We start from the raw sequence: 26713 nt of genomic DNA, 5'->3' as shown, positions 1-26713 counted from the left end.
AGCGCTCAATAAATACGATTGAATGTTTGAATTTTTCCAGGGGAACAAAAGGAGCTCCCGGCTGGAGGGAGGGGGGACGGGGTCCCTTCCTCCACCGTTGACGCCTCCCCCTGCCCATGCTTTCTTTCCCGCAGGACCCCCAACAAGTGCCCATCGACATCCAGACCAGCAAGCTGCTCGGTACGTAAGCCCTGGACTACCCCTCTTTATTGCCAAACTATAATAATAATAATAATAATAATAATAATAATAATAATAATGTTTTTATTATGCTCTGGGTTCTAATCCCGGCTCTGCCACCTCATTCATTCATTCAGTCGTATTTATTGAGCGCTTACTGTGCGCAGAGCACTGGGCTAAGCGCTTGGGAAGTACAAGAACAGTGCTTTGCATGTAGTAAGCGCTTAACAAATGCCATCATTATTATTAGAAGTTGGCAACAGATAGAGACGGTCCCTCCCCAACCCGCCTTTCTAGACTGTGAGCCCGCTGTTGGGTAGGGACCGTCTCTATATGTTTCCAACTTGGACTTCCCAAGCGCTTAGTACAGTGCTCTGCACACAGTAAGCGCTCAATACGTACGATTGAATGAATGAATATTTATTACTCTATTTTACTTGTACATATTTATTCTGTTTATTTTGTTAATATGTTTTGTGGTCTGGCTTCCCCTTCTAGACTGTGAGCCCGCTGTTGGGCAGGGACTGTCTCTATATGTTGCCAACTTGGACTTCCCAAGCGCTTAGTACAGTGCTCTGCACACCGTAAGCGCTCAATAAATGCGATTGAATGAATGAATGTATATATGTCTGTACGTATTTATTACTGTATTTTATTTGTACATATTTATTTTATTTTGTTAATATGTTTTGTTTTGTTGTCTGTCTCCCCCTTCTAGACTGTGAACCCACTGTTGGGTAGCGACTGTCTCTATATGTTGCCAACTTGGACTTCCCAAGCGCTTAGTACAGTGCTCTGCACACAGTAAGCGCTCAATAAATACGATTGAATGAATGAATGAATAAATACGATTGAATGAATGAACAACGAGCTCACAGTCTAGAAGGGGGAGACAGACAACAAAACAACAAATGTGGACAGGTGTCAAGTCATCAGAATAAATAGAAATAAAGCTAGATGCATCTGCTGTGTGACCTTGGGCAAGTCACTTAACTCCTCTGTGCCCCAGTTACCTCATCTGGAAAATGGGGATGAAGATTGTGAGCCCCACTTGGGGCAACCTGATAAACTTATTTTATTAATGATGTGTACATAGCTATAATTCTATTAATTCTGTCGGTATTGACACCTGTCTACTCGTTTTGTTGCCTATCTCCCCCTTCTATTCATTCAGTCGTATTTATTGAGTGCCTACTGTGTGCAGAGCACTGTACTAAGCGCTTGGGAAGTACACGTTGGCAACATCTAGAGACGGTCCCTACCCAACAGCGGGCTCACAGTCTAGAAGGGGGAGACAGACAACAAAACAACACATGTGGACAGGTGTCAAGTCATCAGAATAAATAGAAGTAAAGCTAGATGCGTCTGCTGTGTGACCTTGGGCAAGTCACTTAACTCCTCTGTGCCTCAGTTACCTCATCTGGGAAATGGGGATGAAGATTGTGAGCCCCACTTGGGACAACCTGATAAACTTATTTTATTAATGATGTGTACAGAGCTATAATTCTATTAATTCTGTCGGTATTGACACCTGTCTACTCGTTTTGTTTTGTTGTCCGTCTCCCGCTTCTAGACTGTGAGCCCGTTGTTGGGTAGGGACCGCCTCCATATGTTGCCAATTTTTTACTTCCCAAGCGCTTAGTACAGTGCCCTGCACATCGTAAACGCTCAATAAATACGACTGAATGAATGAATGAAAGAGCAAGGGCTGGGAGTCAGAGGTCGTGGGTTCTAATCCCGACTCCGTCACTTGTCAGCTGTGTGACCTTAAGTCACTTAACTCCTCTGTGCCTCAGTTCCCTCATCTGTAAAAGGGGGGTGAAGATTGTGAGCCCCACTTGGGGCAACCTGATAAACTTGTATCTCCCCCAGAGCTTAGAACAGTGCTTGGCACATAGTAATAATAATAATAATAATGGCATTTTTATTAAGCGCTTACTATGTGCGAACCACTGTCCCACAGGGAGCGCACAGTCTTATTCCTCATATTACAGATGAGAAAAATGAGGCCCAGAGAAGCGAAGTGACTTGCCCGAGGTCACATCGCAGAGAAGTGGCAGAGCCGGGATTAGAACCCAGGTCCTTCTGACTGCCAGTCCCGTGCTCTATCCACTATGCCGTGCTGCTGCTCTGCCCAAGTGCTCAGTACAGTGCTTTCCAAACAGTAAGAGCTCAATCAATCAATCAGTCAATCAATCGTATTTATTGAGCACTTACTGTGTGCAGAGCACTGTACTAAGCGCTTGGGAAGTACAAGTTGGCAACATAAGCTCAATAATACGAATGAGTGAATCAGGGAAAGCATTGTGACCTAGTGGATGGAACATGGGCCCGGGAGCCAGAGGACCTGGATTCTAATTCTGCCTCCTCCACTACTTGCCTGCTCTGTGACCTACGGCAAGTCACTTCGCCTCTCTGGGCCTCAGTTTCCTCAGCTGTAAAATGGGGATCCGATACCTATTCTCCCTTCCTACTTAGTCTGGGAGCGCGACAGGGACTGCGTCCCATCTGATTAACTTGGATCTGTCCCACCTCTTAGAGCAGTGCTTGACACGTAGCAAGCGTGTAACAAATATCATTAAAAGGAATCTTTTGGAATGTCCACCCGGTGCCTCAGTTTCCCCACCTACACTCAGGAGGAGGATGTCCCAGGCTATGGTAAGGTCTCCCGAGGAGGCAGGGGTTCCCCGAGGTTCCCCAAACCATTCTCCTGCTCTCCTCTTCCTCCCTCGGTATTCCAGCGTTGCCCACCTTGTATCCTCCCCAGCACTTAGAACAGTGCTTTGCACATAGTAAGCGCTTAACAAATGACATTATTATTATTATTATTATTTTAAATGATGGTATTTGTTAAGCATTTAATATATTCCAGCCACTGTATTAAGCACTGGGGAGAGACAAACTAAACAGATTGCACAAATCCGCGTCCCGCATGGGGCTTACAGCCTTAATCCCCATTTTGCAGGTGAGGTAACTGAGGGCTAGAGAAGTGAATAATAATACTACTACTACTAATGATGGTACTTGTTAAGCACTTACTTTGTGCCAGACACTGTACTAAGCGTTGGGATGAATACAAGGAAATGGGCTTGGGCGCACAGCCCCTTGTCCCGTATGGGGCTCACAGTCGTAATTCCCATTTTACAGATGAGGTGACCGAGGTCCAGAGAAGTGGAGTGACTTGTCCAGGTTCATTCATTCATTCATTCATTCAGTCGTATTTATTGAGCGCTTACTGCGTGCTCTCACAGCAGCCGAGTGCTGGAGACAGGATTAGAACCTTGGTCCTTCGATAGCACCTGTATATATATTTGTACGTATTTATTACTCTATTTTATTTGTCCATATTTATTTTATTTTGTTAATATGTTTTGTTTTGTTGTCTGTCTCCCCCTTCTAGACTGTGAGCCCGCTGTTGGGTAGGGACCGTCTCTATATGTTGTCAACTTGTACTTCCCAAGCGCTTAGTCCAGTGCTCTGCACACAGTAAGCGCTCAATAAATACGATTGAATGAATGACTCCCAGGCTTGTGCTTTCTTTCACTAGGCTAAGCCAGAGAAGCAGCGTGGCTTGGCGGAAAGAGCGTGGGCTTGGGAGGCAGAGGTCATGGGTTCTAATCCCGACTCCGCCGCTTGTCAGCTCGGTGACTTTGGGCAAGTCACTTCACTTCTCTGGGCCTCAGTGACCTCATGTGTCAAATGGGGATTAAAACTGTGAGGCCCATGTGGGACAACCTGATTGCCTTGTATCTACCCCAGCACTTAGAACAGTGCTTGGCACATAGTAAGCGCTTAACAAATACCATTATTATTATTATTATTATGTGTATACATATATATGTGTATATACATATATATATGTATATATATATGTATATGTGCTTGTACAGATTTATTACTCTATTTTTTTATTTATTTTACTTGTACCTATCTATTCTATTTATTTTATTTCGTTAGTATGTTTCGTTTTGTTCTCCGTCTCCCCCTTCTAGACTGCGAGCCCACTGTTGGGTAGGGACTGTCTCTATATGTTGCCAACTTGGACTTCCCAAGCGCTTAGTACAGTGCTCTGCACACAGTAAGCCTTTTGCAGTAGGGAGGAGACTTGAGCGTGTGTGAAGGCCGAGGGCAAGGAGCCATTGTCCTTCCCAAGCGCTTAGTACAGCGCTCTGCACACAGTAAGCGCTCAATAAATACGATTGAATGAATGAATGAATGAATGGGATTCCCGGTCTTTGGAAAAGCAGCAGTGTGGCCGAGTGGAAGGAGCACAGCCCTGGGATCAGAAGGACCTGGGTTCTCAGCCCGGCTCCGCCCCTTGCCTGCTGTGTGACCTTGGGCCAGTCGCTTCACTTCTCTGCCCCTCTGTTCCCTCATCCGTAAAATGGGGATGAAGATGTGAGCCCCATGTGGGACAGGGTCTGTGTCCAACCCAATTATCTCTTACCTGCTCTGGCGCTTAGAAGTGTCTGGCGCATAGTAAGTGCTTAACAATCAATCAGTCAATCGTATTTATTGAGCGCTTACTGTGTGCAGAGCACTGTACTAAACGCTTAACAGCGTGGCTCAGCGGAAAGGGCACGGGCTTTGGAGTCAGAGGTGCTGGGTTCAAATCCCGGCTCCGCCAATTGCCAGCTGTGTGACTTTGGGCAAGTCACTTCACTTCTCTGGGCCTCAGTTACCTCAGCTGTAAAATGGGGATTAAGATTGTGAGCCCCACGTGGGACAACCTGATCACCTTGTATCCCCCAGTGCTTAGAACAGAGCTTTGCACATAGTGCTGAACAAATAGCACCATTATTATTATTATTCCCGGCTCCGCCCCTTGATGATGATGATGATACCATTATTATTATTATTATTATTCCCGGCTCCGCCCCTTGACAATGATGATGATACCATCATTATTATTCCCGGCTCCTCCCCTTGATGATGATGATGATGGTATTTGTTAAGCGCTTACTATGTGCAAAGCACTGTTCTAAGCGCTGGGGGGGGAGACACACAAGGTGATCAGGTGGTCCCACATGGGGCTCACAGCCTTAATCCCCATTTTCCGGATGAGGGAACTGAGGCCCAGAGAAGTGAAGTGACTTGCCCAAAGTCACCCAGCTGACAGATGGCGGAGCCGGGATTAGAACCCGTGACCTCTGACTCCCAAGCCCGGGCTCTTCCCATTGAGCCGCGCTGCTTCTCCCTTGTCCGCTGTGTGACCGTGGGCCAGTCGCTTCACTTCTCTGCCCCTCTGTTCCCCCATCCGGAGAATGGGGATGAAGATGTGAGCCCGATGTGGGACAGGGTCTGTGTCCAACGCAATTATCCTGGATCTGCCCTGGCGCTCGGAAGTGTCTGGCACGTAGTAAGCGCTTAACAAATAGCACAGTTGTTATCATTTTGGCCTATCCGAGCCTGCGTCCAGTCCACCCATCCTCCCCTCGATTTTCATCCGGCTTGCCGGGGGGGCGGTAGCCAGTGATGGCATTCCCCGGCCCCGCGGGGCTGGCGGGCGAGCTCAAGGGACCGGCGGTGGGGCTGGGGGGGGGTCTGTCTTTTTTGGCCGCAGACTGGCTGGTGGACAGGAGGCACTGCAACCTGAAATGGCAGACCCCGCTGCTGACCATCCGCTCCAAGATCCACGCGGCCATTCAGGACATGCCGGAGAGCGAGGAGTTCCGCCGGCTGCTGTCCGGCTCCCGTGAGTGACTCGGGGACCCGTGGGAGGAGGACCCTGCCCTCCCTGAGGAGGACAACGCTGGCTGGTTTCCCTTCCTTCCTTCCTTCCTTCCTTCCTTCCTTCCTTCCTTCCTTCCTTCCTTCCTTCCTTCCTTCCTTCCTTCCTTCCTTCCTTCCTTCCTTCCTTCCTTCCTTCCTTCCTTCCTTCCTTCCTTCCTTCCTTCCTTCCTTCCTTCCTTCCTTCCTTCCTTCCTTCCTTCCTTCCTTCCTTCCTTCCTTCCTTCCTTCCTTCCTTCCTTCCTTCCTTCCTTCCTTCCTTCCTTCCTTCCTTCCTTCCTTCCTTCCTTCCTTCCTTCCTTCCTTCCTTCCTTCCTTCCTTCCTTCCTTCCTTCCTTCCTTCCTTCCTTCCTTCCTTCCTTCCTTCCTTCCTTCCTTCCTTCCTTCCTTCCTTCCTTCCTTCCTTCCTTCCTTCCTTCCTTCCTTCCTTCCTTCCTTCCTTCCTTCCTTCCTTCCTTCCTTCCTTCCTTCCTTCCTTCCTTCCTTCCTTCCTTCCTTCCTTCCTTCCTTCCTTCCTTCCTTCCTTCCTTCCTTCCTTCCTTCCTTCCTTCCTTCCTTCCTTCCTTCCTTCCTTCCTTCCTTCCTTCCTTCCTTCCTTCCTTCCTTCCTTCCTTCCTTCCTTCCTTCCTTCCTTCCTTCCTTCCTTCCTTCCTTCCTTCCTTCCTTCCTTCCTTCCTTCCTTCCTTCCTTCCTTCCTTCCTTCCTTCCTTCCTTCCTTCCTTCCTTCCTTCCTTCCTTCCTTCCTTCCTTCCTTCCTTCCTTCCTTCCTTCCTTCCTTCCTTCCTTCCTTCCTTCCTTCCTTCCTTCCTTCCTTCCTTCCTTCCTTCCTTCCTTCCTTCCTTCCTTCCTTCCTTCCTTCCTTCCTTCCTTCCTTCCTTCCTTCCTTCCTTCCTTCCTTCCTTCCTTCCTTCCTTCCTTCCTTCCTTCCTTCCTTCCTTCCTTCCTTCCTTCCTTCCTTCCTTCCTTCCTTCCTTCCTTCCTTCCTTCCTTCCTTCCTTCCTTCCTTCCTTCCTTCCTTCCTTCCTTCCTTCCTTCCTTCCTTCCTTCCTTCCTTCCTTCCTTCCTTCCTTCCTTCCTTCCTTCCTTCCTTCCTTCCTTCCTTCCTTCCTTCCTTCCTTCCTTCCTTCCTTCCTTCCTTCCTTCCTTCCTTCCTTCCTTCCTTCCTTCCTTCCTTCCTTCCTTCCTTCCTTCCTTCCTTCCTTCCTTCCTTCCTTCCTTCCTTCCTTCCTTCCTTCCTTCCTTCCTTCCTTCCTCCCTTCCTCCCTTCTTCCTTTCTTCCTCCGTCCCTCCCTCCCTCTCTCCCTCCCTCCCTCCCTCCAGCACTCCCTCCCTCCCTCCCTCCCTTCCTCCCCTCCTCCCTTCCTTCCTCCCTTCCTCCCTCCCCCCCTCCCCCCCTCCCCTCCCTCCCTACTAAGCGCTTGGGAAGTCCAAGTCGGCCACGGATAGAGACGGTCCCTACCCAACAGCAGGCTCACAGTCTAGAAGGGGGAGACAGATAACAAAACATGTGGACAGGTATCAATCAATCAGTCGTATTTATTGAGCGCTTACTGTGTGCAGAGCACTGGACTAAGAGCTTGGGAAGTCCAAGTCAGCGACAGATAGAGACGGTCCCTACCCGACAACGGGCTCACGGTCTAGAAGGGGGAGACAGACAACGAAACAAAACATGTGGACAGGTATCATTCATTCAATCGTATTTTTTGAGCGCTTACTGTGTGCAGAGCACTGGACTAAGCGCTTGGGAAGTACATGTCAGCGACAGATAGAGACGGCCCCTACCCAACAACGGGCTCACGGTCTAGAAGGGGGAAACAGACAACAAAACAAAACATGTGGACAAGTGTCAAGTCGTCAGAAGAAATAGAAATAAAGCTAGACTGTGAGCCCACTGTTGGGTAGGGACCATCTCTATATGTTGCCAACTTGTACTTCCCAAGCACTTAGTACAGTGCTCTGCATACAGTAAGTGCTCAATAAATATGATTGAATGAAGGAATGATTATTATTATACCCAGAGAGCAGCAGTCTTGCTCAGGGAAGCAACATGGCCTAGCGATTAAAGCCCAGATCTGGTTTCTAACCTTAGGTCCCCCACCTGTCTACTTTGTGACCTGGGGCAAGTCACTTCACTTCTCTGTGCCTCTGTTACCTCATCTGTAAAATGGGGTTAAGAATAATAATAATGATGGTGTTTGTTAAGCACTTTCTGTGTGTCGAGCACCGTTCCGAGCGCTGGAGTAGATACAAACTAATCAGGTTGGACACAGTCCCTGTCCCACATGGGGCTCACAGTCTTAATCCCCATTTTACAGATGAGGGAACCGAGGCCCAGAGAAGTGAAGGGACTTGCCCAAGGTCACCCAACCGACAAGTGGCGGCGCCAGGATTAGAACTCAGGTCCTTCTGACTCCTGGGCCCGGGCTTTACTCACCAGGCCGGGAGCCTCCCGAGGGACACGGTCCATGTCCAACCTGATTAGCTGATAATAATAATAATAATAGTGATGGCATTTATTGAGCGGTTACTATGTGCAAAGCACTGTTCTAAGCACTGGGGAGGTTACAAGGTGATCAGGTTGTCCCCCAGGGGGGTTACAGTATTAATCGCCATTTTACAGTTGAGGCAACTGAGGCCCAGAGAAGTGAAGTGACTCGCCCAAAGTCACACAGCTGACAATTGGCAGACCCGGCATTTGAACCCATGACCTCTGACTCCAAATAATAATAGTAATAATAATAATAATAATGGCATTTATTAAGCGCTTACTGTGTGCAAAGCACTGTTCTAAGCGCTGGAGAGGTTACAGGGTGATCAGGTTGTCCCACGGGGGGCTCACAGTCTTCATCCCCATTTTACAGTTGAGGCAACTGAGGCACAGAGAAGTGAAGCGACTCGCCCAAAGTCACACAGCTGACAGGTGGCAGAGCTGGGATTTGAACCCTTGACCTCTGACTCCAAAGCCTGGGCTCTTTCCACTGAGCCACGCTGCTTCTCCACTAGTGCTTAGTACAGTGCCTGGTACAGGGTAAGCCCTGAAATAATACCATTAAAAAAAGAAAGGGCCACACCTGAGCATTTGAGAGGGGCAGTTGGGTACGGTCTCCCCCAGCAACGGCCCCCTTTGCCTCTCAGACATTCACTACTTCCACTGCCGGAGTATCGTGGACCTCCTGAAAGGCACCGAGGCGTCCACGAAGAACATCTTTGGCCGCTATTCTTCCCAGCGAATGAAGGTGAGTGCGAAACGCCCAGGCAGAGAAGCAGCCGGAGGCTGAGACCCGATGAGGGCTCAGGAGACCCCCTCTTTCTCGCTCCCGAGCCCCAGGCGCGAGGTTTCCCGAGAAGAAACCACCACCGGCCCGCTGAGCTCACGCCAGACGAATCAATCCTACTTCATTCAGTCATTCATTCATATTTATTGAGAGCTTACTGTGTGCAGAGCACTGTAGTAAGCGCTTGGGAAGTCCAAGTTGGCAACATATAGAGACGGTCCCTACCCAACAGTGGGCTCACAGGCTAGAAGGGGGAGACAGAGAACAAAACAAAACATATTAATAAAATAAATAGAATAAATATGTACAAATAAAATCAAGTAATAAATACGTACAAACATATATACAGATATACAGGTGCTGTGTGGAGGGGAAGGAGATGGGTGTTCATTCAATCGTATTTATTGAGCGCTTACTGTGTGCAGAGCACTGGACTAAGTGCTTGGGAAGTCCAAGTTGGCAACATCTAGAGACGGTCCCTACCCAACAGTGGGCTCACAGTCTAGAAGGGGGAGACAGAGAACAAAACAAAACATATTAACAAAATAAAATAAATAGAATAAATATGTACAAATAAAGTCGAGTAATAAATACGTACAAACATATATACAGATATACAGGTGCTGTGGGGAGGGGAAGGAGATAAGTGGGGGGATTCATTCAATCGTATTTATTGAGCGCTTACTATGTGCAGAGCACTGTACTAAGCGCTTGGGAAGTACAAGTTGGCAACATGTAGAGAGGGTCCCTACCCAACAGTGGGCTCACAGTCTAGAAGGGGGAGACAGGGAACAAAACAAAACATATTAACAAAATAAAATAAATATGTACAAACATATAAACAGGTATACAGGTGCTGTGGGGAGGGGAAGGAGATGGAGGGGGTTCATTCAATCGTATTTATTGAGCGCCTACTGTGTGCAGAGCACTGGACTAAGTGCTTGGAAAGTCCATGTTGGCAGCATCTAGAGACAGTCCCTACCCAATAGTGGGCTCACAGTCTAGAAGGGGGAGACAGAACAAAACAAAGCATCTTAACAAAATAAAATAAATAGAATAAATATGTACAAATAAAAAGAGTAATAAATACGTGCAAACATATATACAGGTGCTGTGGGTTATTGGGCGCTTAGCTTGTCATGGGCGGGGATTGTAATAATAATAGTAGTTATTATGGCATTTATGTGCTTACTATGTACCAGGCACTGTACTAAGCGCTGGGGTTACGAACAAACCCCCCTTATCTCCTTCCCCTCCCCACAGCACCTGTATATATGTTTGTACGTATTTATTACTCTATTTTATTTGTACATATTTAGTCTATTATTTTGTTAATATGGTTTGTTCTCTGTCTCCCCCTTCTAGACCGTGATCCCACTGTTGGGTAGGGACCGTCTCTCTATGTTGCCAACTTGGACTTCCCAAGCGCTTAGTACAGTGCTTTGCACACAGCAAGCTCTCAATAAATACGGTTGAATGAATGAATGAATGAAACCCGGTTGGTCGCAGTCCCTGTCCCAAGTGGGGCTCGCAGTTTCAATCCCCATTTTACGATAAACAGAATGTGTCTGTTTATTGTTATATTGTAATCAATCGTATTTATTGAGCACTTACTGTGTGCAGAGCACCATACTAAGCGCTTGGGAAGTCCAAGTTGGCAACATATAGAGACGGTCCCTACCCAACAGTGGGCTCACGGTCTAGAAGGGGGAGACAGAGAACAAAACCAAACATATTAACAAAATAAAATAAATACAATAGATAAGTACAAGTAAAATAAATAAATAAATCGAGTAATAAATATGTACAAACATATATAAATATATACAGGTACTGTGGGGAAGGGAACCCCACTTGCCAACTTGTACTTCCCCAGCCCTTAGTACAGTGCTCTGCACACAGTAAGCGCTCAATAAATACGATTGATTGAAGGAAGTAAGACGGGGTATGGAGAGGGGGACGAAGGGGAGAGGAAGGAGGGGACTCTCCCAAGTGCTTTGTACAGCGCTTGGCACAGAATAAGCATGCAGTGAACACAACTGAATGAATGACTACTGTGTGCAGAGTACTGTATTGAGCGCTTGGAGGGTTTAGAGTTTCAACCTGGCAGCTTCTGTCCATTTCAATCCGGTAGGCTGGGTACATATTTATTTTATTTATTTTATTTTGTTAATATGTTTTGTTCTCTGTCTCCCCCTTCTAGACTGTGAGCCCGCTGTTGGGTAGGGACTGTCTCTAGATGTTGCCAAGTTGTATTTCCCAAGCGCTTAGTCCAGTGCTCTGCACACAGTAAGCGCTCAATAAATACGATTGAATGAATCCCCCGCCTCACCTCCTTCCCCTCCCCCGGCACCTGTATATATGTTTGTACGTATTTATTACTCTATTTTGTTTGTACATATTTATTCTATTTTATTTTGTTAGTATGTTTTGTTGTCTGTCTCCCCCTTCTAGATTGTGAACCTACTGTTGGGTAGGGACCGTCTCTGTATGTTGCCAACTTGGACTTCCCAAGTGCTTAGTACAGTGCTCTGCACACAGTAAGTGCTCAATAAATACGATTGATTGATTGGTTGACTGGTTTTGTCTAACCTCTGTCCATTTCTCCTTCAGGACTGGCAGGACATTGTGGCCCTGTATGAGAAGGACAACACCTATCTGGGTAAGGTGGCCTGTGGCTACTAGAGTAGCAGCATTCATTCATCCAGTTGTTTTTATTCATTCCTTCATTCATTCGGTCGTATTTATTGAGCGCTTACTGTGTGCAGAGCACTGGACTAAGCGCTTGGGAAGTCCAAGTTGGCAACATAGAGAGACGGTCCCTACCCAACAGCGGGTTCACAGTCTAGAATCAATCAATCAATCGTATTTATTGAGCGCTTAACTATGTGCAGAGCACTGGACTAAGCGCTTGGGAAGTACAAGTTGGCAACATATAGAGACGGTCCCTACCCAATAGTGGGCTCAGGGAGAAAGTACTGTTCTGAGCGCTGGGGAGGGTACAAGGTAATCAGATTGTCCCATGCAGGGCTCACAGTCTGAATCCCCATTTTACAGATGAGAGAACTGAGGCCCAGAGAATAATGATGGTATATATTAAGCGGCTTACTATGTGCAAAGCACTGTTCTAAGCGCTTGGGGGATACAAGGTGATCAGGTTGTCCCCCGGGGGGCTCACAGTCTTCATCCCCATTTTACAGATGAGGGTACTGAGGCCCAGAGAAGCGAAGTGACCTGCCCAAGGTCACACAGCTGACATTTGTCAGAGCTGGGATTTGAACCCATGACCTCTGACTCCCAAGCCCGAGCTCTTTCCACTGAGCCACGATTAAGACTGGGAGCCCTCTGTGGGACAACCTGATCACCTTGCAACCTCCCTGGCGCTTAGAACAGTGCTTTGCACATAGTAAGCGCTTAATAAATGTCATTATTATTATTATTAATAATAATGATGGTATTTGTTAAGTGTTTACTTTGTGCCAGACACTGTACTAAGCGCTGGGACAGACACAAGACCATCGAGTTGGCCAAAGTCCCTGTCCCACGTGGGGCTCACAGTCTTAATCCCCGTTTTCCCAATGAGGGAACTGAGGCCCAGAGAAGGGAAGGGACTTGCTCAGCGTCACACGGCAGAGCGCTTACTATGTGCAGAGCACTGTACTAAGCGCTTGGCAACTACAAGTCGGCAACACATAGAGATGGTCCCTACCCAACAGCGGGCTCACAGTCTAGAAGGGGGAGACAGAGACAACAAAACACAACGGGCCTGGGCGTCAGAGGACCTGGGTTCTAATCCCGGCACCGCGGCTTGCCTGCCGAGTGATCTTTGGCAAGTCCCTTTTCATTCATTCATTCATTCATTCATTCAGTCGTATTTATTGAGTGCTTACTGTGTGCAGAGCACTGTAGTAAGCGCTTGGGAAGTCCAAGTCGGCAACATCTGGAGACGGTCCCTACCCAGCAGTGGGCTCACAGTCTAGAAGGGGGAGATGGACAACAAAATAAAATATATTAACAAAATAAAACATATTAACATATTAACAAAATAAAATAAATAGAATAAATATGTACAAATAAAATAAATAAATAGATAGATATATGCAGGTGCTGTGGGGAGGGGAAGGAGGTAAGGCGGAGGGGATGGGGCAGGAGGGGCCTCAGTTCCCTCATCTGTAAAATGAGGGTTAAACCCAAAGTGGGACAGGGACTGCATCCCTGAGAAGCAGTGTGGCTCAGTGGAAAGAGCCCGGGCTTCGGAGTCAGAGGTCATGGGTTCAAATCCCAGCTCCGCCACATATCTGCTGTGTGACCTTGGGCAAGTCACTTCACTTCTCTGTGCCTCAGTTCCCTCATCTGGAAAATGGGGATTGATCAATCAATCTAATCGTATTTATTGAGCGCTTACTGTGTGCAGAGCACTGTACTAAGTGCTTGGGAAGTACAAGTTGGATTAAGACTGTGAGCCCCATGTGGGACAACCTGATCACCTTGTATCCCCCCCAGCGCTTAGAACAGTGCTTTGCACGTAATAATAATAATAATAATAACGATGGCATTTATTAAGCGCTTACTATGTGCAAAGCACTGTTCTAAGCACTGGGGAGGTTACAGGGTGATCAGGTTGTCCCCTGGGGGGCTTGCAGTCGTCATCCCCATTTTACAGATGAGGTCACTGAGGCCCAGAGAAGTGAAGTGACTTGCCCAAAGTCACACAGCTGACAATTGGCGGAGCTGGGATTTGAACCCCTGACCTCTGACTCCAAAGCCCAGGCTCTTTCCACTGAGCCACGCTGCTTCTCATAGTAAGCGCTTAACAAATACCATCATCATTATTGTTATTATTATCCGACCCAGTTACCAACGACCAAACATCTGCCCCGGCTCTCGGTACAGTGCCCGGCAAGTCATAAGCGCTTAACAATCAATCAGTCAATCGTATTTATTGAGCGCTTACTGTGTGCAGAGCACTGTACGAAGCGCTTGGGAAGTCCAAGTTGGCAACATACAGAGACAGTCCCTACCCAACAGTGGGCTCACAGTCTAAAATAATAATAATAATAATGGTGGTGTTTAAGCGCTTACTGTGTGCGAAGCGCTGGGGGGGGGGGGGGGGCGGATACAAGGTGATCAGGTTGTCCCACGAGGGGCTCACAGTCTTAATCCCCATTTTACAGATGAGGGAACTGAGGCACAGAGAAGCGACTTGCCCAAGACAAGTGGTGGAGCCGGGATTAGAACCCATGACCTCTGGCTCCCAAGCCCTGGCTCTTTCCGCTGCTTCTCTATAGCCACAACGATTAGTATTATCATCAGTAGAACAGAACGGAGTTTAGGGTGTCGTGGGATAGTTCTCACAGCAGTCAATCAATCAATCAATCAATCGTATTTATTGAGCGCTTACTATGTGCAGAGCACTGTACTAAGCGCTTGGGAAGTACAAATTGGCAGCACATAGAGACAGTCCCTACCCAACAGTGGGCTCACAGTCTAAAAGGGGAAGATGGAGAACAGAACCAAACATACCAACAAAATAAAATAAATAGGATAGAAATGTACAAGTAAAATAAATAAATAAATAGAGTAATAAATATGTACAACCATATATCCATATATACAGGTGCTGTGGGGAAGGGAAGGAGGTAAGATGGGGGGATGGAGAGGGGGACGAGGGGAAGAGGAGGGAAGGGGCTCAGTGTGGGAAGGCCTCCTGGAGGAGGTGAGCTCTCAGCAGGGCCTTGAAGGGAGGAAGAGAGCTAGCTTGGAGGATGGGCAGAGGGATTGGGGGCATTCCAGGCACGGGGGAGGACATGAGCCGGGGGTCGACGGCGGGACAGGCGAGAACGAGGCCTAATGGTGAGGAGATTAGCGGTGGAGGAGCGGAGGGTGCGGGCTGGGCTGGAGAAGGAGAGAAGGGAGGGGAGGTAGGAGGGGGCGAGGGGATGGATGGACAGCCTGGAAGCCCAGGGTGAGGAGTTTCTGCCTGATGCGCAGATTGATTGGTAGCCACTGAGCCACTGGTGCAGTCCAGTGCTCTGCACACAGGAAGCGCTCAATAAATAGGATTGGTGGGTTCTCCGCACCCGCTGAGCACCGGCCGGACATGCCGACTTGGTGGGCGGCCCCTCCCAGAGTGGGGGGGGGTCCAGTGGTGGTTCTCCTCGTGTCCCCGCCTCAGCGGAGCTGGCCAGTCTCCTGGTGCGCAACGTCACCTACGAGATCCCCTCGCTGAAGAAGCGGATCTCCAAGTGCCAGCAGCTGCAGCAGGAGCTGGGCCGGAAGGAGGAAGAGTGCCAGCTCGGGGCCGCCGACATGAGGGAGCGATTTGACAGCTCCTGCAAGCAGTACGGCATCACGGTGAGCGACTTGTACGTATTCACGGAAGCAGCGTGGCTCAGTGGGAAGAGCCCGGGCTTTGGAGGCAGAGGTCGTGGGTTCGAATCCCGGCTCCGCCACAAGTCTGCTGTGTGACCTTGGGCAAGTCACTTAACTTCTCTGAGCCTCTGTTACCTCATCTGTAAAAATGGGGATTAAGACTGTGAGCCCTACGTGGGACAACTTGATCACATTGTATCACCCCAGCGCTTAGAACAGTGCTTTGCACATAGTAAGCGCTTAACAAATGCCATTATTATTGGCCTTTCCAGACTGAGCCCCTTCCTTCCTCTCCCCCTCATCCCCCTCTCCATCCCGCCCTTCTTACCTCCTTCCCTACTCCACAGCACCTGTATATATGTATATATGTTTGTGCGTATTTATTACTCTACTTATTTATTTTATTTGTACATATCTATTCTATTTATTTTATTTTGTTAGTATGTTTGGTTTTGTTCTCTGTCTCCCCCTTTTAGACTTTGAGCCCACTGTTGGGTAGGGACTGTCTCTATATGTGCCAATTTGTACTTCCCAAGCGCTTAGTACAGTGCTCTGCACATAGTAAGCGCTCAATAAATACGATTGATGATATCTGTTCTATTTATTTTATTTTGTTAGTATGTTTGGTTTTGTTGTCTGTCTCCCCCTTTTAGACTGTGAGCCCACTGCTGGGTAGGGACCGTCTCTAGATGTTGCCAACTTGTACTTCCCAAGCACTTAGTACAGTGCTCTGCACACAGTAAGCGCTCAATAAATACGATTGATGATGATGATGATGACCAGGCGGGGCCCCCCCCCACCAACCATTCATTCATTCAATTGTATTTATGGAGCGCTTACTGTGTGCAGTGCACTGGACTATTTATTCATTCATTCAATTGTATTTATATTGTATATATGGTTGTACATATTTATTACTCTATTTATTTATTTATTTATTTATTTTACTTGTACATTTCTATCCTACTTATTTTATTTTGTTGGTATGTTTGGTTCTGTTCTCTGTCTCCCCCTTTTAGACTGTGAGCCCACTGTTGGGTAGGGACTGTCTCTATGTGATGCCAGTTTGTACTTCCCAAGCGCTTAGTACAGTGCTCTGCACATAGTAAGCGCTCAATAAATACGATTGATTGATTGATTGATTGAGCGCTTACTGTGTGCAGAGCACTGGACTAAGCGCCTGGGAAGTCCAAGTTGGCAACATAGAGAGACGGTCCCTACCCAACAGCGGGCTCACCGTCTAGAAGGGGGAGACAGACAACAAAACATATTAACAAAAGAAAATAGGTACAGACAAAATAGAGTAATAAATACATACAAATATATATGCAGATATACAGGTGCTGTGGGGAGGGGAAGGAGGTAAGGGGGGGATTCATTCAGTCGTATTTATTGAGCGCCTACTGTATGCAGAGCACTGTACTAAGCGCTTGGGAAGTACAAGTCGGCAACATAGAGAGACGGTCCCTACCCAACAGTGGGCTCACAGTCTAGAAGGGGGAGACAGAGAACAAAACAAAACATATTAACAGAATACAATAAGTACGAACAAAATAAATAGAGTAATAAATACGTACAAATATATATACATATATACAGGTGCTGTGGGGAGGGGAAGGAGGTGGGGGGGATTCATTCAATTGTATTTATTGAGCGCTTACTGTGTGCAGAGCACTGTACTAAGCGCTTGGGAAGTCCAAGCTGGCAACATAGAGAGACGGTCCCTACCCAACAGTGGGCTCACAGTCTAGAAGGGGGAGACAGACAACAAAACAAAACATTAACAAAATAAAATATGTCCAAACAAAATAGAGTAATAAATATGTACAAATATATATACATATATACAGGTGCTGTGAGGAGGGGAAGGAGGTGGGGGGGATTCATTCAATTGTATTTATTGAGCGCTTACTGTGTGCAGAGCACTGTACTAAGCACTTGGGAAGTACAAGTTGACAACATATAGAGATGGTCCCTACCAGTACAAATATATATACATATATACAGGTGCTGTGGGGAGGGGAAGGAGGTGGGGGGGGGATTCATTCAGTTGTATTTATTGAGTGCCTACTGTGTGCAGAGCACTGGACTAAGTGCTTGGGAAGTCCAAGTTGACAACATAGAGAGACGGTCCCTACCCAACAGTGGGCTCACTGTCTAGAAGGGGGGGAGACAGAGAACAAAACAAAACATATTAACAAAAGAAAATATGTACAACAAAATAAATAGAGTAATAAATACGTACAAATATATATACAGATATACAGGTACTGTGAGGAGGGGAAGGAGGTAAGGGGGGGATTCATTCAGTCGTATTTATTGAGCGCCTACTGTGTGCAGAGCACTGGACTAAGCGCTTGGGAAGTCCATGTTGGCAACACGTGGAGACGGTCCCTACCCAACAGTGGGCTCACAGTCTAGAAGGGGGAGACAGAACAAAACAAAACATATTAACAAAATAAAATAAATAGAATAAATAGGTACAAATAAAATAGAGTAATAAATCCATCCAAACATATATACAGGTGCTGTGGGGAGGGGAAGGAGATGGGGGATGGGGAGGAGGGGGAGAGGAAGAGGGGGCTGAGTGTGGGAAGGCCTCCTGGAGGAGGTGAGCTCTCAGTAGGGAAAATGGGGGAGGATCCCCCAAGGCCTGAGGCCCACTCTGCCCACCTGCATCTTGTCCACTTCCAGTCCCTGCTGTCCCCCCTGAGGCCACGTGACTGGCAGAATGAGCTGATGGTCAGGCGGCCAGTCGTATTTATCGAGCACTGTACCGAGCGCTTGGGGGAGCACGGTATAACAGATCCATTCCCTGCCCACAACGACCTTCTGGACCCTTCCTCTCGGGTGTCAGCGAAGAGCCTGTCGGACGGCCCTCCTTTCCCCGCCGCGTAGGGAGACAACGTCCGCGGGGAGCTGATGGCGCTGGTCGAAGACTTGCCCGGCCTGCTGGCCGAGATCGGGGCCGGGGTTCGGGCCGGCGCGCTCCGGGAAGCCATCGACCTCTACCAGGCCTGCGTGGGCTTCGTGTGTGACAGGTAAAGGGGACGCGCGCTGGGGTGGGGTGGGGGGGGCGGGGAAGGGATCTTCTAGACTGTGAGCCCACTGGTGGGTAGGCACTCTCTCTCTCTATGTTGCCCACTTGGACTTCCCAAGCGCTTAGTACAGTGCTCTGCACACAGTAAGTGCTCAATAAATACGATTGATTGATTGATTGTTGGGTAGGGACCGTCTCTATATGTTGCCAACTTGGACTTCCCAAGCGCATAGTACAGTGCTCTGCACACAGTAAGCGCTCAATAAATACGATTGATTTGTCACCCCTCTCAGTCTCACCCCTTGCCACATGGGCTTTCTGCTGCTGCCTGCCAGGCAGTCGGGCACCAAACAGTCATTGATTCCCTCATTCGGTCATTTATTGAGCACTTACTGGGTGCAGAGCACTGGACTAAGCGCTTGGGAGCAGCACCCATCCGCTAAGCTAGCTCTCTTCCTCCCTTCAAGGCCCTACTGAGAGCTCACCTCCTCCAGGAGGCCTTCCCTGACTGAGCCCCCTCCTTCCTCTCCCCCTCATCCCTCTCTCCATCCCCCCATCTTACCTCCTTCCCTTCCCCACAGCACCTGTATATATGTTTGTACATATTTATTACTCTATTTATTTTACTTGTACATATCTATTCTATTTATTTTATTTTGTTAGTATGCTTGGTTTTGTTCTCTGTCTCCCCCTTCTAGACTGTGAGCCCACGGTTGGGTAGGGACTGTCTCTATATGTTGCCAACTTGGACTTCCCAAGCGCTTAGTACAGTGCTCTGCACACAGTAAGTGCTCAATAAATACGATCGATTGATTGGACTGAGCCCAGGCCCGGGAGTCGGAAAGTCATGGGTTCCAATCACGCGGCTGCCGCGCGAAGCTGAGCAAGTCCCTTCCCTTCTCTGGGCCCCAGTTCCCTCATGGGGAAAACGGGGATTAAGATCGTGAGCCCCCCGTGGGACAGGGACTTTGACCAACTCGATGATCTTGTATCTGTCCCAGCGCTTAGTACAGTGCCTAGCACCAAGTAAACGCTTAACAAATACCGTCGTTATTTTTAATAATAATAGTAGTAATAATAATAATGACATTTATTAAGCACTTACTGTGTGCAAAGCACTGTTCTAAGCGCCGGGGAGGTTACAAGGTGATCAGGTTGTCCCACGGAGGGCTCGCAGTCTTAATCGTGGCTCAGTGGGAAGAGCTCGGGCTTGGGAGTCAGAGGTCATGGGTTCAAATCCCGCCCCTGCCAATTGTCAGCTGTGTGACTTTGGTTAAGTCACTTAACTTCTCTGGGCCTCAGGTCCCTCATCTGGAAAATGGGGATTAAGACTGTGAGCCCCCCATGGGACAGCCTGATCACCTTGTATCCCCCCAGCGCTTAGAACAGTGCTTTGCACATAGTAAGCTGCTTAATAAATACCATCATTATTCTCTGGGCCTCAGTTCTCTCACCTGTAAAATGGGGATTAAGACTGTGAGCCCTGCATGGGACAATCTGATTACCTTGTATCCTCCGCAGCGCTTAGAACAGTGCTTTCTCCCCCTTCCAGACTGTGAGTCCACTGTTGGGTAGGGACCGTCTCTATATGTTGCCAACTTGGACTTCCCAACTGCTTAGTACAGTGCTCTGCACACAGTAAGCGCTGAATAAATACGTTTGAATGAATGAATGAGCCCACTGTTGGGTAGGGACCGTCTCTATATGTTGCCAACTTGTACTTCCCAAGTGCTTAGTCCAGTGCTCTGCACACAGTAAGCGCTCAATAAATACGATTGAATGAATGAATGTTGCCAACTTGTACTTCCCAAGCGCTTAAGTACAGTGCTCTGCACACAGTAAGCGCTCAATAAATACGATTGAATGAATGAATACTTTGCACATAGTAAGCACTTAAATGCCATCAGTATTATTATTATTATTAATCCCCATTTTCCAGATGAGGTCACTGAGGCCCAGAGAAGTGAAGTGACTTGCCCAAAGTCACACAGCTGACAATGGGTGGAGCCGGGATTTGAACCCGTGACCTCTGACTCCAAAGCCCAGGCTCTTTCCACTGAGCCACGCTGCTTCTCTAGTGGGAGAGTACAATTGAACAGCATAACAGCAGTGTGCCCTGCCCACTACGAGCTGCCAGTCTAGAGAGGGGCAGCGGGGACCAGCGAGACGGCAGCGGCGTCCTGACTGACCCCCGAGGGGAGGGGAGTGCGGGTGGGCGAGCCGGCCCGCCCTGGTGATGCCCTGCACACAGTAAGCGCTCAGTAAATACGACTGATTGATTGATTGTGATGTGCCCAGCCCCTCCGAGCAGGTGGTGCCCATGCTGAGACACGTGCAGGAGCGGGGAAACAGCACCGTGTACGAGTGGAGGACCGGGACGGAGCCCACCACCGTGGAGAGACCCAAGCCCGAAAAGCCACCCGAGCCCGTGGGGGAGGATGCGGTAAGCGCCGCCTGGTCAGCCGAGCCTCTTGACGGACCCCTTACTGTGTGCTGAGCGCTTGGGAGAGCGCGGTAGAGCAGACACATTCCCTGCCCACGGCAAGCCTACGGTCTAGAGGGGGACACAGACGTGAACAACTGGTGGGGGTGATACTTCCCAAGCGCTTAGTCCAGTGCTCCGCACACAGTAAGCACTCCATAAATACAACTGAATGAATCTTCTAGCCTGTGAGCCCGTTATTGGGTAGGGACCGTCTCTATCTGTTGCCGACTTGTACTTCCCAAGCGCTTAGTACAGTGCTGTGCACACAGTAAGCGCTCAATAAATACGACTGAATGAATCTTCTAGACTGTGAGCCCGTTATTGGGTAGGGACCGTCTCTATCTGTTGCCGACTTGGACTTCCCAAGCACTTAGTCCAGTGCTCCGCACATAGTAAGTGCTCCATAAATACGATTGAATGAATCTTCTAGACTGTGAGCCCATAATTGGGTAGGGACCGTCTCTATCTGTTGCCAACTTGTACTTCCCAAGCGCTTAGTACAGTGCTCCGCACACAGCGCTCCATAAATACGATTGAATGAATCTTCTAGACTGTGAGCCCGTTATTGGGTAGGGACCGTCTCTAACTGTTGCTAACTTGTACTTCCCAAGCGCTTAGTCCAGTGCTCCGCACACAGTAAGCGCTTAATAAATACGATTGAATGAATCTTCTAGACTGTGAGCCCATTATTGGGTAGGGGCCATCTCTGTCTGTGGCCGACTTGTACTTCCCAAGCGCTTAGTCTAGTGCTCCGCACACAGTAAGCTCTCCATAAATACGATTGAATGAATCTTCTAGACTGTGAGCCCGTTGTTGGGTAGGGACCGTCTCTATCTGTTGCCCACTTGTACTTCCCAAGCGCCTAGTCCAGTGCTCCGCACACAGTAAGCGCTCCATAAATAATAATAATTATAATAATGATGGCATTTGTTAAGTGCTTACTGTGTGCAAAGCACTGTTCTAAGTGCTGGGGTAGATACAGGGTGATCAGGTTGTCCCAGGTGGGGCTCACAGTCTTAGTCCCCATTTTTACAGATGAGGGAACTGAGGCCCAGAGAAGTGAAGTGACTTGCCCAAAGTCACGCAGCTGACAAATGAGGATGGAGAAATAATTTTGCCGGGCAGAGTTAAAGTGTGCCAGGGTAAACTTGAAAAGGACTGACAGTCAATCAGTGGTATCTATGGAGCACAGAACCCTGTACTAAGCGCTTGGGAGAGGACAGTGGAATACAATTAGAAGACACATTCCCTGCCCATAAGGAGCTGACAGTCGTCAGTCAGTCCAGCATATTTATTGAGAGCTTACTATGTGCAGAGCACTGGACTAAGCGCTTGGGAGAGGACAAGAGAACAGACACATTCCCCACTGAGAGCTCACCTCCTCCAGGAGGCCTTCCCAGACTGAGCCCCCTTCTTCCTCTCCCCCTCCTCCCCATCCCCTCTCCACCTTACCTCCTTCCCCTCCCCACAGCACCTGTATATATGTATATATGTTTGTATGTATTTATTACTCTATTTTACTTGTACATATTTATTCTATTTATTTTATTTTGTTAATATGTTTTGTTTTGTTGTCCGTCTCCCCCTTCCAGGCTGTGAGCCCACTGTTGGGTAGGGACCGTCTCTGTATGTTGCCAACTTGTACTTCCCAAGCGCTTAGTACAGTGCTCTGCACACAGTAAGCGCTCAATAAATACGATTGAATGAATGAATGAATAAAGCAATTTACAAGTACTACTTCTGGTACTAGATAGTCAGATCAGACCCAGCCCCTGGCCCACCAGGGGCTCACAGTCCGAGAGGGAGGAAGAACAGGGATCTTATTCCCATTTTCCGGAGGAAACCGAGGCCCAGAGACACGAGACACGGATCGTGTCCAAGCTGATTACCTTGAATCTCCCCCAGCGCTTAGAACAGTGCCTGGCACATAGTAAGTGGTTAACAAATGCCATCATCAGTATTATTATTACAGGGCTAGACACAATAGTAAGCACTTAACAAATACTACTTCTGGTACTAGATAGACTCAGTCCCTGGCCCACCAGGGGCTCACAGTCCGAGAGGGAGGAAGAACAGGGATCTTATTCCCATTTTCCAGAGGAAACTGAGGCCCAGAGACACGGGACATGGATCGTGTTCAAGCTGACTACCTTGGATCTCCCCCAGCGCTTAGAACAGTGCCTGGCACATAGTAAGCGCCTAACAAATGCCATCATCATTATTATTATTACAGGGCTAGACACAATAGTAAGCACTTAACAAATGCTACTTCTGGTACCAGATAGTCAGATCAGATCCAGTCCCTGGCCAACCAGGGGCTCACAGTCCAAGACAGAGGAAGAACAGGGATCTTATTCCCATTTTCCGGAGGAAACTGAGGCCCAGAGACACGAGACACAGGTCGTGTCCAAGCTGATTACCTTGGATCTCCCCCAGCGCTTAGAACAGTGCCTGGCACATAGTAAGTACCAACAAATATCATAAAAAAAAAAGAAGCCAAGCGTCTTGCCCTAAATCACGCATGGCAGGCAAGTGGCAGAGCTGGGGCCCAGGCCTTGGCTGTAGCCACTGGGCCACACTGCTGCTGTTTGTACATATTTGTTACTCTATTTTACTTGTACATATTTATTCTATTTATTTTATATTGTTAATGTGTTTTGTTTTGTCGTCTGTCTCCCCCTTCTAGACTGTGAGCCCGCTGTTGGGTAGGGACCGTCTCTATATGCTGGGCTTCCCAAGCACTTAGTCCAGTGCTCTGCACACCGTAATTGCTCAATAAATGCGATTGGATGAATTCATTCATTCATTCAATCATATTTATTGAGTTCTTACTGTGTGCAGAGCACTGGACTAAGCACTTGGGAAGTACAAGTTGGCAACATATAGAGACGGTCCCTACCCAACAGCGGGCTCACAGTCTAGAAGGGGGAGGCAGACAACAAAACATATTAACAAAATAAATAGAATAAATATGTACAAGTAAAATAAATAGAGTAATAAATATTCATTCATTCATTCAATCGTATTGAGTGCTTACTGTGTGCAGAGCACTGGACTAAGCGCTTGGGAAGAACAAGTCTGTGACAGAGATGGTCCCTACCCAACAGCGGGCTCACAGTCTAGAAGGGGGAGGCAGACAACAAAACATATTAACAAAATAAATAGAATAAATATGTACAAGTAAAATAAATAGAGTAATAAACATTCATTCATTCAATCGTATTGAGCGCTTACTGTGTGCAGAGCACTGGACTAAGCGCTTGGGAAGAACAAGTCTGCAACAGATAGAGATGGTCCCTACCCAACAGCGGGCTCACAGTCTAGAAGGGGGAGACAAACAAAACATATTAACAAAATAAACAGAATATGTACAAGTAAAATAGAGTAATAAACATTCATTCAATCGTATTTATTGAGCGCTTACTGTGTGCAGAGCACTGTACTAAGCGCTTGGGAAGTACAAGTTGGCAACATATAGAGACGGTCCCTACCCAACAGCGGGCTCACAGTCTAGAAGGCGGGTTGGGGAGGGACCGCCTCTATATGTGGCCAACTTGTAATAATAATGATGGCATTTGTTAAGCTCTTACTATGTGCAAAGCACTGTTCTTGTACTTCCCAAGCGCTTAGTCCAGTGCTCTGCACACAGTAAGCGCTCAATAAATACGATTGAATGAATGAATGAGGTGGCAGAGCCGGGATTAGAACCCAGCGCATCATAAAAACTGTCATTATTATTATTACAGTTTGGCAGTAAAGGGGGGTAGGCCCGGGCTTACGTACCGAGCAGCTTGCTGGTCTGGATGTCAGTGGGCACTTGTTGGGGGTCCTGCATCTTGTCCACTTGAATGCCGAAGCGCTTTCTCAAGCCACAGGTCTGCAGGAGGCCGTGCCGGGAGGGAGGGAGGCCTTGAGGTTGGCGACTGGGCCCGGGCCGACCCCAAGCAGGCACCGGGACGGGGCGAACAGACCCCCTCATCCCCTCGAACTCTTGTCTCCATCCCCAGATCGACTGGGGCGACTTCGGGACGGAGCCGACCCCCGCGGGGGGCATCGCCACAGAGGCTGCTGGCATCGACTGGGGCATCTCTCTGGAGCCGGAACGCCAGGTGGGTCCCTCCGACTTGGGCCAAGCTAGCTCTCTTCCTCCCTTCAAGGCCATACTGAGAGCTCACCTCCTCCAGGAGGCCTTCCCAGACTGAGCCCCCTCCTTCCTCTCCCCCTCCTCCCCCCTCCATCCCCCACGTCTTACCTTCTTCCCTTCCCCACAGCACCTGTATTTATGTATGTATGTTTATACGTATTTATTACTCTATTTATTTTACTTGTACATATCTATTCTATTTATTTTATTTTGTTAATATGTTTTGTTTTGTTCTCTGTCTCCCCCTTCTAGACTGTGAGCCCACTGTTGGGTAGGGACTGTCTCTATATGTTGCCAACTTGTACTTCCCAAGCGCTTAGTACAGTGCTCTGCACACAGTAAGCACTCAATAAATACAATTGATTGATTGATTGGGCCCGCACCCCACCGTGGTTGGGGGAGCAGTGATGGGATGTATTAAGTGTCTCCCCCTTCTAGCCTGTGAGCCCACTGTTGAGTAGGGACCGCCTCTATATGTTGCCAACTTGGACTTCCCTAGCGCTTAGTAATAATAATAATAATAATAATGATAATAATGATTGCATTTGTTAAGCGCGTACTATGTGCCAAGCACTGTTCTAATTGCTGGGGGGGGATACAAGGTGATCAGGTTGTCCCACGTGGGGCGCTCAGTCATCATCTCCATTCTACAGATGAGGTCACTGAGGCTCCAAGGAGTTAAGTGACTTGCCCAAGGTCACACAGCAGACATGTGGCAGAGCCGGGACTCGAACCCATGACCTCTGACTCCATAGCCCGTGCTCTTTCCACTGAGCCACGCTGCTTCTCTAGTACAGTGTTCTGCACACAGTAAGCACTCAATAAATATGATTGAATGAATCCCCCCATACCTCCTTCCCCTCCCCACAGCACCTGTGTATATGTATATATATTTGTACATATTTATTACTCTATTTTATTTGTACACATTTATTCTATTTATTTTATTTTGTTACTATGTTTTGTTTTGTTCTCTGTCTCCCCCTTCTAGACTGTGAGCCCGCTGTTGGGTAGGGACCATCTCTATATGTTGCCAAGTTGTACTTCCCAAGCGCTTAGTACAGTGCTCTGCACACAGTAAGCGCTCAATAAATACGATTGAATGAATTAAGCGCTTAGAGAAGCAGCGGGACTCAGTGGAAAGAGCCCGGGCTTTGGAGTCAGAGATCATGGGTTCAAAGCCCGGCTCCGCCACCCGTCAGCTGGGTGACTTTGGGCAAGTCACTTCACTTGTCTGGGCCTCAGTTCTCTCATCTGGAAAATGGGGATGAAGACTGTGAGCCCCCCGTGGGACAACCTGATTACCTTGTAACCCCCCTGGCACTTAGAACAGTGCTTTGCACATAGTAAGCGCTTAATAAATGCCATCATTATTATTATTATTATTATTTCTGTGTGCGGAACACTGTACTAAGCACCGGGGAAATATGCACGGTGAATTCGAAACCTAAAAAGAAGGCGGGGAATGGGTGAGCTACAGGGAGAGC

The 26713-nt window shown here is 48.1% G+C and overlaps 1 protein-coding gene across 1 annotated transcript in view; it reads left to right on the top strand.

Moving 5' to 3' along the window:
• Window positions 1–116: 116 nt before the first annotated feature.
• Window positions 117–26713, top strand: part of CDK5RAP3 (CDK5 regulatory subunit associated protein 3) — a 42403-nt gene continuing 15806 nt past the window's right edge. The window contains exons 1-8 of the mRNA XM_038754746.1: window positions 117–180; window positions 5744–5875; window positions 9046–9146; window positions 11799–11847; window positions 15361–15539; window positions 18456–18598; window positions 20896–21040; window positions 25090–25191. Coding sequence (XP_038610674.1) covers window positions 117–180; window positions 5744–5875; window positions 9046–9146; window positions 11799–11847; window positions 15361–15539; window positions 18456–18598; window positions 20896–21040; window positions 25090–25191 — 915 coding nt within the window. The remainder of the gene's footprint in view (window positions 181–5743; window positions 5876–9045; window positions 9147–11798; window positions 11848–15360; window positions 15540–18455; window positions 18599–20895; window positions 21041–25089; window positions 25192–26713) is intronic.

This window comes from Tachyglossus aculeatus, chromosome 11 (genome assembly GCF_015852505.1).
Source record: "Tachyglossus aculeatus isolate mTacAcu1 chromosome 11, mTacAcu1.pri, whole genome shotgun sequence".
Classification (NCBI taxonomy): domain Eukaryota; kingdom Metazoa; phylum Chordata; class Mammalia; order Monotremata; family Tachyglossidae; genus Tachyglossus; species Tachyglossus aculeatus.
The sequence above is the reverse complement of the archived record's forward strand: the minus strand, read 5'-3'. Positions and strand labels throughout refer to the sequence as shown.